Raw genomic sequence first — 13873 nt, forward strand, 5'->3', positions numbered from 1 at the left:
TATTTTGTGATTTTAAACTCTTATTTGTTAACCTGTTTTGCTTTAAATTTTCATTAAAATTTAAATATAAATTAAAAACACAGGTTACTATCGTGTTACTTAAGTTTAGAAAACATATTTAATATTAAACTTTGAAGCATGAACTAAGTTTGTGGTAGCTTAAGCATCATATTAATTTTTTTTATGAGGAAATTAAGAAATTATAACTCTCAACATTCCTCACCTTCATGTAAAGATCTTTTAGGATACTTTTTTCTCCCAGTTTCACTTTCTATAACTTTAGAAAAAATGATAATATAAAAAAATAATAATTAAAAAACTTACCTTAATTAATACAAAAAAAGTAAACAAATAAAAAATCAATTAAACCTTTTTTTAACTCAAGTATTGGCTTAATTTTTAAACCACTATTCAGTTTACTATCATTTTTCGATTTTAACTCAACTAATAAGTAAAAAAAATTCTGTAAAAATCAATTAAACAGTAAAATCAATAAAACAGTAATTTTATTATATTAAATTTAACTTTAAAAAAGCAATCAACATTACTCACCATCAGCTGGTATTACATGTTCCTTTATAGTGCCTATCTCTTGTTCAGCTAAATTAGAAATACTTGACTTAAATGGATCAATCTTGCTCACTTCTTGAATATCTCTTAGTCTTTTGCCTGTTGTTTTTATTTGTAAGGATCCAGGAGCAGCTTGGTAAACATTTTGATTAATTCTTTCTGAATGTCCAAAGTGATTATAAATTAAAGTTTTTTCCTTTTCTGATAACTCCAGCTTTGCCAAGATTGTAGCAATACGATGCCAATTTTGGGTGGCATTAATTGCACCTTTTTTATCTAAGCGAATTAATATTTTGTTTATGCAATGCCAACCACTAGCATGGCTCATGCTTTTTTGGGTACTAGCAAAAATATATTGATTTTTATCAGGAATTCCAGCATTTTTCCTAACCTCTTTGTTTGTCAGATATCGCATTGCTTTTATGTATTCTGGTGGAAAGAGAACAGGAACTGTGTGATCCGAATCTTTCCCTGTTTGATAAGTGATAAACATTTGCTCAATATTAAATTCTTCAGGCAGATCTTGTTTATCCATCCATTCTCCATTTAAAGCCACATTCCACTGAAATAAGTGCAATCGCACTGGTTCTCCACCTCGCCTGGCATTAAATATAGTCAAACATGTGGCAGTTGCAGACCGGATAGTGACAAATGATTCACATGGATGTTGAAAATCATCTATAGAATTCATAATTTTGTTACATTCCTCAATAAGCAGTTGAACATCTGCTTCATTTGGGAGATTAATTGGTTTCCGCAAATCAATATTTTTACGATAATTTAGATTATAATAAGCATCACCAAATAAATCATCCTCATAAAGCTTTAAAACCTTTAAAAAGTCGACTACTCTCTGAGATTTTAAATCATCTTTTTTACCAAAAAGTAACCAATTAAAAATTTTGCTGTTAACTTTAATAAATTAAGTATACTGATTTTTAGGCCACTTTTTTGTGCACTTAATAAAAGATGGTCAGAATCTTCGTTTGATTTTTCTGATAAAGAATTAATAGCTTCTCCAACTATGGTGATTACTTCTCGACAGTACATATCAGCTGCATTATTTAAGATATTATCTAATTTAACAGCTTTCTGGTTGTTATAGATACTTTTAAAAGATAAGTATAATCTTGCAGTTAACCGCATTCGTGAACGAACCAATCTTTTAGTCTCTGAAACTTTATCTTTCTTTCTTTTAAGAGCGCTATAAGATCTAGAACCTATCATTAAAATGACTTTGTCAGTTTTAATATAATTTCCAATATCATCTAGTTGTAATGTGTTTAGAAGGTTGACAAAGTCATTTGAATAATTTTCATAATCTTCACTTGCTATAGAAACCATAGGTATCAATAGATTGGTATTTGTACCGCGGCAAACAAGTTGGTGACGAGCTTTATACTTTCTTGAATAGAAACCTTTACATCCAAAACACATAAGAGGAAGTTCATCATTTTGTATTTTAGACTTTCTTTCTCTAATAAAACCTGTTTGACCTGATTCCACAAGTGAAACATTGTGATTTCTAATTGCTTCCTTTCGAAATATTTCTACGTAACGATTCTGATCTTCAGAGTTCATAGTTAAAAGAGGCAATACTGAAGTTTCAGTGCCATGCTTTAAAAGAATATGGCGTTTTAACCGAGTCTGAGGAACTTTGCAAAATAAACAAAGTGCTGGTTTTGTGTACTTGTTGGTTTCTGGTTTTGAGGTATCAACCTCAATTTTGCCATGTGTTTTAATTAGATCCAAACATTTTCTAGTAGTTTTACAAAAATCATCACAAGTTGATTTTAGGTCTTCTTTAGAAATATTACTATTGGAAGCTTCTGAAAAGGTTTTTAGTTCTTCCCAAGAAGCACATCTTTCAATTATAGAAGTTGTAATTAAACTAGGAAGTATGGCAATAAACTCTGTTTCTTTGTTTGGTGACGAACACACTAACTCATTTTCTTTTTCAACAATAAGATCACATTTTTTAAAACTTGATTCAGTAATGATATCAACAGGGGATTGATATTGATATTGGAGTCAGAATCATCATACAATGGCTTTTCCCGTGTACCTTTCAAAACATCTAAATTCTAAACAACAAATGGCTGATAAGTTAACATAAAAACTTAATTAAACGCAAAAAACACTTTAAAATTTTTAAATTATAAAATTAATTAAAAAAATTTAAGTAATGGGAAATGTTAGTAATATATTAAATATTACTGACATTTTGCATTATTTAATTTTTTTAAAACATACAGTGTTCATAACTTATCTAAGATAAAAATCGATAAAAAAAAAACAAAAAACTTAAAAAAAGAAACAAAATTGTAACGAAATATCAAATTTCAATTAAATAAACTAGAAAACCTTAAACAAATTTTTATATAACTTTTATATCCTTTTTTTATATTCCAATCATTACAAATCTATAATGTAATAATTTTTTTTTTCAACTGCCACACATATTTACACATAATTTCACATCTAATATTGAGTATTAATCATTAAATGTTGTCCTTTATAAAGAGTTTTAACTTTGTTAAGGTTGTAAAAATTGTTGTAAGGTTATACAAAACTGTTTAATTTTAATAATTTGTACACTATTTAATTTTAGTACTTTGTTGCATTTTACTTACAATTTAGTAAAATGCAAAGAACTTAATTGGATTTGCCTAAATCTAACCAAAGCTTGAGTAACACAATCCAGTTCAACATGTGAAAATAAAGTATTTGTTGTTTCTTTACTCATTTTAACTTGACAAAATAAATTTTAAAAATATATTTTTTTAAAGTTCTTTCAAAAAATTGGTAACACTTGATAAGTAGTTTTTGAGTAATTAATTCCATAGGTTCACAGTTTTTCACAGATAAAATATATTTTCATTTTATGCATATGATCAACCAGTAACTTATTAACATCTGTCTAGTACACCCACTGAATACAGTACACCTGCCTATAGTTTAATATATCTGCTTAATAAACATGTTGATGTTTATTTTTTAGCATGGTGTTTTATACCAAAACCAAATATTTATTGCAAGAGACATATGCAAAGAACTACTTATTATTGATGTTTAAGTTACAAGCTTATTTTATACCTCAACTTTAAGTTACAAGCTTATTTTATACCTCAACTTTAAGTTACAAGCTTATTTTATACCTCAACTTTAAGTTACAAGCTTATTTTATACCTCAACTTTAAGTTACAAGCTTATTTTATACCTCAACTTTAAGTTACAAGCTTATTTTATACCTCAACTTTAAGTTACAAGCTTATTTTATACCTCAACTTTAAGTTACAAGCTTATTTTATACCTCAACTTTAAGTTACAAGCTTATTTTATACCTCAACTTTAAGTTACAAGCTTATTTTATACCTCAACTTTAAGTTACAAGCTTATTTTATACCTCAACTTTAAGTTACAAGCTTATTTTATACCTCAACTTTAAGTTACAAGCTTATTTTATACCTCAACTTTAAGTTACAAGCTTATTTTATACCTCAACTTTAAGTTACAAGCTTATTTTATACCTCAACTTTAAGTTACAAGCTTATTTTATACCTCAACTTTGCAAAGAAAAAAATAAAACAGTTTTAATTTTGTCATAAAAAGTTTAACAAAAGTGAAATGAAATAACCACTAAGATATTAAATCACTATACTTTGATTTACTGAGGTCTCCTGTACAAAAAAATAATGTCCAAGAAAAAACCTTTATTACGAAACCTGTTTATGTTATGTAGTTAAGAGTTTTTAAATAAAATCAAAACACAATTGTTTTATTTTATGTAAAATAACAATAAAATATAACTCAAATTATACCTCCCTATTTATTGCTCCAATTTCAACATAATTAGCTTGGTTATAACACAATGGCTGTAAGCATGATGCCTTAACAATTAATAAGGATACAAGTGATTTTAATTTTTAACAAGTATGTCTAAATAATATACCTTAAATGTCTAAATATATGCTCAATTAAAAAAAATAAAAAAATAACTGTATAGTATTTGCACATTATAGTACATCAAAAAAATGCAACTTGCACATTATGGTACATCAAAAACATATCAGAAGCCTGAGTACTTGATTAATCACAACAGTCTTAATAGTCTGGACAAAATCAAGGCCATCTATAGCAAAAACAAGCATCTGCTAAGGTTTTTTCATTTTATCATACTAGTCATTTTTCCACTCCTGAATCCTTATTATTTCTTTATTTACAAATTTAAATAAACGAAAACAAAAAGCTACCATGTCATTGATTTTTCAATAGAACAATCCTTTTTCAAATGTACACCCCCCACCCTCACACCACTTCTGTAAAACCTAAAAACTTTATAAATAATTTTTAATACTTTATATAGAAGTAACAAGAGCAAAAACAATTAGCTTGAACTTCTAATGTTAAACAAACAATGATAGTAATAAACTCAAAATTAACTTTTTAAAGATTAAATTATTTTTTAAAATAAAAATAAAATTTGATAGTTATGATAATTAATAGACAAAAAATAATAAAACAACCATGGTCCGCCAGAACATTTTCTTAACTTTATCACCATAATCGTATCTAAAAATATCAAAATTATTTCTTCTAAAAACTTTATGTGTTACATGCGCTTGTGCAAACTACATATGTTATAACAGGTATTTTAAGTCAAGAACAAATAAAAATTAGTCAAAAAAAAAATATAATAATAAGTAAGATTTTAAAGATAGTAAATATTGGAGATAAAGTATTATGGGAAACAATCAATCAAGTGCAAAAAAATAAAATTATGACATTAAAAGATGATGATTATGATAGTAACAATGATGGTGATAAATAAAAGAAAATCATTAGTTGTATGCATAAAATATTTTTCATTTTCCTAAATATTATTTATACACTTGCCCAAGACAAATGAGTTATTGCAGCCCAACAGGTTGCTAAATATATTACGTTGATGCAGTATAAAATAATAATCTTCAACTAAGACCACAAAAAACTGGTTTGAAACTAAGAGAGATGTGTGAAATTAACAACAGATAAAAATGATTACCCATCTGCATACTAGATTTATAAAAAAATAGAACTGAATAGAACTGTAAAAAAAAATTCATAAAAAAATGTCAACTGTCTAGTTAGCAATTTCCATAGTTATATAAATTTTTTATAACTACTAAACTAAAGAGATTATCAAGGTCATATTTTAAAAATCCAGGTTTTTTTTGCTTCCGAAAATACCTAGAAAAAAACTGGAAAATATTTTTAAGAAGTATCTAAATGCAAATTGTATGTCTAAGAATATAATATACATTATAACACACATAATATAAACATTATTTGAATCTGAAAAATGTTTAAATATTTTAATTTTTTGAGTAAGGAAATCATTGGTGTAGTGCTACAAATGTTACAATAGTAAAATTTTGAGGTGAGAATGACAATGTTGGGGGTTTTAGAAGTTTAAGTTTGTAGTAGTTTTGTTTTTTAAAAGTTTCAAAAAATTATCAATGTTTCATAAAAAAGTGCATCAACGAACACAAAAATCAACTGTTACTTCAATAATTATTTAACTAAAGTTTATAAATTAACTTAATTTATATGAAAAAATTATTATACTAAATTACACTAGATTTTTAGGTGAAATAACTAAATTATTATGTCTACAAACAACATAACTAAATATAGCGTAGATTAATTGAGTAATTACCTTTACTGTTTAAATTATTAACAAGTAACAAAAAAAATTTTTTACTTGTATTTCCATAAAATTATTTGGATATTTCAAAAAAATAAAATTTTAAAGAAATATTGCAGAATTGCGGAAATATCCTGAAAATTATAAACCATGCAACTAACATTTTAAATAACATAGACAATAAATGAAAAGAGGCTTTTAAACTACTTTTAAGGAAAAAATGACTTTAGAGTAGCAATCAATTTTGTACCTAGAGTCCTTTTATATAATGGCTCTAGGACTGCTATGAAATATTTTCTCATTGCAGATCATAAGTATCAAGAGCTCCTGACACCAGATAAAAGAAAAAAATTGTAATTTAAAGCTGGTGTTCTTTTTGAGACACTACATCCCTTTTATTTATTCATAAACTTCCTAAAGAATTATTTTAAAGTAATTTTATAGTATAATTTTATGACAAACAGTATAGGAATTTACTAACTAAAAACTAATTTTTAACCTAAAAAAAAATCACGCAAACCATATATTGTAAGCTGAAACCCAAATGGAATAATATTTTAGAACATAAAATATACCTGAGTTCAGTACCAACATCTATTGTTTTTGTAGCGAACAAAGACAAAGACTAACATAATTAGACTCAACTATTCTCTTCATTTTTGCATTGGCATAAATTGAAGGTGAGTCATTTACCATGCATCCCATGAAACTTAGTTGGTTTGTAGCATCAATGCTTTTTAAAAAAAAATCAGAAATTAAATGAGTATCAGAAGAAAAAAAACAATAATAGAGTAAATTTATGTTTTATAATTTTCATGAGTAAATTAAAATTTCATGATCAATGTTTATTTTTGTGTTTATATTTTGTTAAATATGTAAAAAATTTACATTCATATATGTAATCAGTTCTAAAAAAGCCATACAAATTTAAGAACCATAAACCATACAAATTTGAGAAAATAATAAAAAATGAAAAATATTTTACTTACCAAACAGATTTACCATAAATATCTTTGATCCCATTATAGATAAAACAACCCAATCCTTCATTCTCATATTGTTGGAACCTCAATTTTGCCTCATTTAAACTAATAACATCACCTATTTAATACAGATACAAAAATATTTATACACATGAGACAGGGTTGCCATACAATAGATAATTCAAAATTTCAGGATAATTCCAGGACTTTTAAAGGAGCGTTTTGTGTTTTTCAAAGATATAATGTATTTGTATTTGAATAATACTGATTGCATATATTTTATATTTGTATTAGGATATCAATAATTAACGTAATTGTATTTAATCAAATGCATTTGATCCCAACCATGCTTGACATTGATTAAAAATATGTTAATAAACATGGCAGAAAAACTTATGAAAATTGCATCACAATAACACAACTGCATCACAAACAACACAATTGCATCGCATATTATACAAAGACCACCATCACCAACAAATTAATATTATTAACAAAGCAAAGTAAAAATCTTTATATTCACATGACAACTAAATGTTAAAAAAAAAAAAAGATTTAATAAAATTTAAAAAAACGCCTAAAAATATACCTCTGTACTGTAAAAGAAAGTTTCCTTTCAGAAACTTATCTGTTGCAAACACACCATAACCTGAATTGGTTAAACAATAAGTGAGTCCGATATATTATTTACTAAACTTTTAGTTTTAAAAATTTTAATGTTTTGATTATGAATGCTATAAAAATATACATACAACCTCCAAAATTTCAGCAACCAAAAATTAAAAAATATATTACTCAAACTTTACTTATCCTGTGATAATAGAATATAAATTTAAATGACACTTGAAATTTTAATTATGGCAAAACAATTATGATAAAAATAATGCTAAAAATTACAATTTAAAAGCGACTTAAAACAGTCTAAATAATCACAGAAAATATGTTAAACATAAGTCCTCATCAACACAATTGCATCACAATTAATCAAGAAAACTTTACGTACTTTTATACAATAAAAATCATTTAAAAAAAAAAAAATTTATGACTTTTAAAACAATATAAAACAAGAAATGAGAAACTAAACCTTAAAGTTCATCCAAACCATTAATATTTTTTGATGGTTCCATCAATCAATATTTAAGATCTAAAATCATTAGGAATATTAAGGGAAGATATTATTGAACCAACCCTGGAAATTAGGAAAAAAGAGGTCGGTAATAATTTGGCAACCTCAATCTTTTATAAGTCGGGATCTGGTTGGCAAAAAATTTTTGATACAAAGGTAATAAAACATAAACCATAAAACCATAAAACACAAACCATAAAACATTAAAATGAGGTCAGCAATTTTTTGTTGACCTCTAGCACTTTGAGGTCAGCAGTTAGGTCAGCATTGCAGAATACCGGCCCTAATTTTGAGGGCTGCTTAACTAAAGATATTACAACAAAAAAACTATAAGATATCATCAATATTTCTTTATGAAACTTAAAGAGATTAAATAGAAACAATGAATATGACTTTTGATTCAATAATTAGCAACATAAGGTTTTATCTAAATTTTTAGATTATTTTATAACATAACTCAACTAATTAAAGAACCTTAAGGTGACTCTTAAAACAATATACAATAAGAACAGCAAATTAAACTTAAATTAAAGTTTTTATAGCAATATTATTTGATGACTAAAACAATCTGAAGAATTTGAAACAATATATAACAAGGAAGAATGAATCAAAGCCATCATCTAGATATTTGTATAGATGTATTTATAATATAAATCAGCCAAACAACAGCCAAATGAACCTTAGAATGACTTTTAAATAAATATATAAAAAGAAACAACAAACCAAACCTTAAGGCAACATTTAAATTTTTTTATACATACTACAATAATATAAATCATCAATATAGGAGAACCTTAAAATAAGTTTAAAATATATTTGTATCAAAAAACAATAAACCAAACCATATGGCACCATTTAGATTCTTTAAAAATATTTTAAATATAACTCGACAAAGAAAAAAGAAAAAAATCACGAAGAGACTTTGAAATATATGAACCATAACAATAAACCAAACCATGCAGGTTTTTTTATTATACTTAAAAACAAAATAACTAAATTAAACACAAGAAGCTAATGTGACTTTAAAGTATTTCATGTGAATTGATGGAAAAAATTAAACACTTAGGCAACTCTAATAACAACAAATAACAACAAACAACAATAGACAACATAAAGCGCAACCTTGATATTTTTTTAAAAATAAGGTGACATATTTTAAACCAATATAAAACAAAGAATAAAGAATCTAACTCTAAGGCATTACTTAAATTTTTTTTTAATGTTTTATTTTATAACTAAAATAAACCAATAAACCAAACCTTTAGGCGTCATTCAAACTTTTTTCAAATACTTTTATAATATAACTCAGTCAAAAAAAAACAACCTTTAAATGACTTCTAAACCAAAATATAAAAAAAAACACATGCCAAACCGTAAGGGATCGTCTATTAAATAGGTAACAACAAATTTATTTTAAACTGTGATTTTCATTAAACTTAATTAGCTATTTTTACTTTTTATAATATGAAATTTTTTGTTGCGTATATTATGGACAATACCTTAAGGCAAACTCTGCATTTTTTTATAGCTCTTTTTATAATAATACTCAGTCAAACAAAAGAACCTTAAAATGAATTTTAAATTAATATACAAAAAGAAACATAAAAACAAATTTTAGGGTGTCATCTATTTATTTCTTTAAATATATTTTATTTAATAACTAAAGTATCTTAAAACAAAACTAAAAACAATATAAAACAAGGAACAATTACCTAAACCTTAAGGTGTCTTATAAACTATTTAAAGATATTTTTATAATAAAACTCAGTAAAAAAACAAAACAGCCTAAAGGTGACTTTAAAAACAATTTATAAAAATGAAAAAAATCTAAACATAAGTGTCATCTAGATTCTTATTTTAATACTTTAATTTATGAATAAAGACTTATAATATATAACAAGGAACAATAAAGCAAACATAAGGGCGACATAAAGACCTTCTAAAGATATTTTAAAATATAAATCAGCCAAACAAAAAAATCAAGGGTGACTATTAGAATAAAAATTAAAAAGCAACAATAAAATATACCTTAAGGCAACCTGCATATTTATTAAGAGATATTTTTATAATAAAACTCAGTAAAAAAAACAAAACAGCCTAAAGGTGACTTTTAAAACAATATATAAAAAGGAACATTAAAACAACACTTAAAGTGACAACTAGATTTTTATACAGATCTTTTATAGTAAAATTCAGTAAAAACAAAAGAACCTTGAGGTGAATTTTAAAACAATATACAAAAAGGAAGAATAAACTAAATTTTAAGTGTCATCTATTTCTTTTAAAATACTTTATTTTATATCTAAAGAAACTTAAGGTAAAGTTTAAAACAAAATATAACAAAAAACAATATAGAAAACTATAAGGCAAAATATATACTTTTTGAAGATATTTAAAAAATATAATTCAGCCAAACAAAAATTTAAAGTGACTTTAAAATGAAAAATAGAAAGCAACAATAAAACAAACCTTAAAGCAACTTATAAATTTTTTTTCAATTGTATATTTTTATAGTAAAACTAGGGCTGCCAATTTGAACTTTTTTTAAATATTTTAAACACTTTTGAACTATTTAGGAAAAAAGTTCGAACTTTTTAAAACTTTTTAAAATAGTTTTTATTTATTTAAAATTGAAAACAAAAGGGTACAAGTAAACACAAAACTGTTTATTTACTTATAAAGACTTTGTATTTGTTTATAAAAAGTAAATGCAAGGTATCATCCTGCAACCAGTTTCTTTTTCTATACGAAAACAATCTAAGGCTAGAGAGCCCTTTCACGAGATCATACCATTTGAAAACCATTTATTTTAATAAAACATTTTTGGTTCTTTAGCTAGAGTCAATTTTTAGTTATAATTTCTAATATTGTTACCATTTTTGGCTTTTTTATTAATATCGAGTCTATCTCTCTAAGCTGGAATATTCTTTGAACAAGATTAATTTGCTATCTATATTATTTCTTTAAATAAAAAATACCTATATTATTTCTTTTTATTTTGTTCTTAAACTGACCTAAAACAGCTGGGTTTAACAAATATATCATTTTTATGTACTAAATTATTATTTTACTAATTTAATTTTTATTAATGATATTACATTTAAGAAACTCTATTGTGTGTGTTTTTTTTATGTGTCTTGTAGTAGCGCGTGTTGAGGCACATTTGCTTCTTGCAGCTTTTTGCAAAAAATGAAATTACTCCTAAACTTCAAATCTTCTAGATGTGCTAATGCTGAGTAGCCATTCTTGTTTGAACTTGAAACTCTTTATAATTTTAATTTCAAGCGTAAATAAACAGTGGTTAAATGGTGAAAAATTACCAGTCACTGTTTAACTACTTTTTAATAGGAAAAAATCAATCCTAACTTAAATGCGATGGCGCTACAGGTATATAAACTTGATTATATTTTCAGAGTTTCCAGGCAAACACAAAACAAAAAAAAAGCAAAAATACTCAAATTTATAATTTTTACTTATATTTCAGCTTGTTTTACAAAAAATAATGAAAAGACATCATTTTTTAAAATCTAAAAGTTCAAACTATTAGGAGAAAAAAGTTTGAACTTGAACATTGAATCTTTTGTGTAAAGTTTGAACGTTCGAACTTGAACATGTTCGAACTAGTAGCCCTAGATAAAACTCAATAAAACAAAAGAACTGAGAGGAAATTTTTAAAACAATATATATATATATATATATATATATATATATATATATATATATATATATATATATATATATATATATATATGAAAGGAAGGATAAAGTAAACCTTAAAGTGTCATCTACATTATTTAAAAAAAAATTTATTTTAAAAATAAAGAAACTTTTATAGCTAAAAAAAGAAAATGGTAAAATTTAAATCAATATATAAAATGATAGAAAAAACCAAACCTTAAGAAGTTTACTAGATTTTTTAAAAAAAACCTTATATTATAAATAAAAAAATTTCAACAGGTACTTTTAAAACATAATTAAGCCAAACAAAAAAACCTTAAGTTGGATGTTAACAAAAACTTTTGTAATGTATCAAATTTTTTATATGTATTTTTAAAGAGAAATTTCTGTATTATAAAAAAAATATATACTTCTATATATTTTTTTTTACTTTTTTTTTCTTCAATAAATTTATCCAAGTCAAAATATTTATCTTAGCAACACCCTTAGCAACCATAATTTCAACATTATGGTCCATAGAACATTATGGTCTATATAAGTCTAAAAAAGTTTTGCATCAAACTAAAAACCTATTATTTAACAAAGCCTTATAAAATTCTTTGACTCCCAGGTTCCTTAACCATTGAAAACAGTTTTTTCTAAGTTGCCAGAGCAATTGTTATCATGAAACAAAAATCACTCTTTCAAATTAATCCTTTTTCAGTTGTTGTCATTTTAGTTCAAAAAAAGTGGTCAATTTAGGATATTTTATTGAAATAGCCCTTTTCACAGTCTCTCTATAGATTTAATTTGATTTCACATCGATTTTATTGATTTGGTTTCCATGGTAACAGTAGTAAAAGCAGTTTATAATATTTTATAGCTTTTATGCAAGTTACTCACCATATAGTTCTTTTTCATTCCTCATATATGATTTTAATTCCATTTAAAAGACTTAATAGTGTAGCATTAACTTTTGCAGAAATTCAGCTTTTTTTAAATTTTGGCTGACATCCATCTTAAAGTGACTTTTAAACAAAACTTTAAAGAGAACAATAAAAACAACCCTTGGTTGAATCTAAATTACTTTTACAAATATTTTTAAAATATAATTTAGACAAAAAAAAAATTAAGTTGACTTTTAAAACAACATATAAAAAGGAGCAGTAAAACAAACCTTAAGGCAACATTTAGATACTTATATAGATATTCCTATAGTAAAACCCATTTAAAAAAAAAAAGTGGCTTTTAGAACAACGTATAAAGAAGAATAAACCAAACCTTAAAGCATTCACTAGACTTATTTTTAAATACTTTATTTTATAATTAAAGAACTTAAGGTAAAATGTAAAATAATATTTAACAAGGAAAAATGTCGCAAACCCTTATGGCGACATATAGACTCTCTAAAGATGTTTTAAAAATATAATTCAGCCCAAACAAAAAACCTTAAGGTGAATTTAAAAAAAAAAGGAAGTAAAAAGTAACAATAAAACAAACCTTAAGGCAACCTCTAGATTATTTAATAGTAAACTCGGTAAAACAAATAAAACCATAAGGTAACTTTTGAAGCAATATATAAAAAAGAACATTTAAACAATACTCAAGGTGAAAACTTTTATACAGATACTTCTATAGTAAAATTCAGTAAAAGCATGAGAACCTTGAGGTGACAAAAAGAAAAAAGGAAGAATTAACTAAATCTTAAGGTGTCATCTAGTTTTTTTTGAAATATGTTATTTTGATACTAAAGAACTTAAGATAAATTTAAAACAGTATATAACAAGGAACAATAAAGCCAACTCTATAGGCAATATAGACTTTTGAAAGATACTTTAAAACTATAATTTA

General features: G+C 24.9%; 1 protein-coding gene across 1 annotated transcript in view; it reads right to left on the reverse strand.

Moving 5' to 3' along the window:
* LOC136080689 (uncharacterized) overlaps nucleotides 1-1286 on the reverse strand; it is a 3342-nt gene extending 2056 nt beyond the window's left edge. Inside the window, exon 1 of the mRNA XM_065797666.1 lies at nucleotides 553-1286. Within this exon, the coding sequence (XP_065653738.1) occupies nucleotides 553-1261 (709 nt within the window). The 5' untranslated portion in view covers nucleotides 1262-1286. The remainder of the gene's footprint in view (nucleotides 1-552) is intronic.
* Between the last annotated feature and the right edge of the window lie 12587 nt (nucleotides 1287-13873).

Source organism: Hydra vulgaris, chromosome 05 (assembly GCF_038396675.1).
Source record: "Hydra vulgaris chromosome 05, alternate assembly HydraT2T_AEP".
NCBI lineage: Eukaryota > Metazoa > Cnidaria > Hydrozoa > Anthoathecata > Hydridae > Hydra > Hydra vulgaris.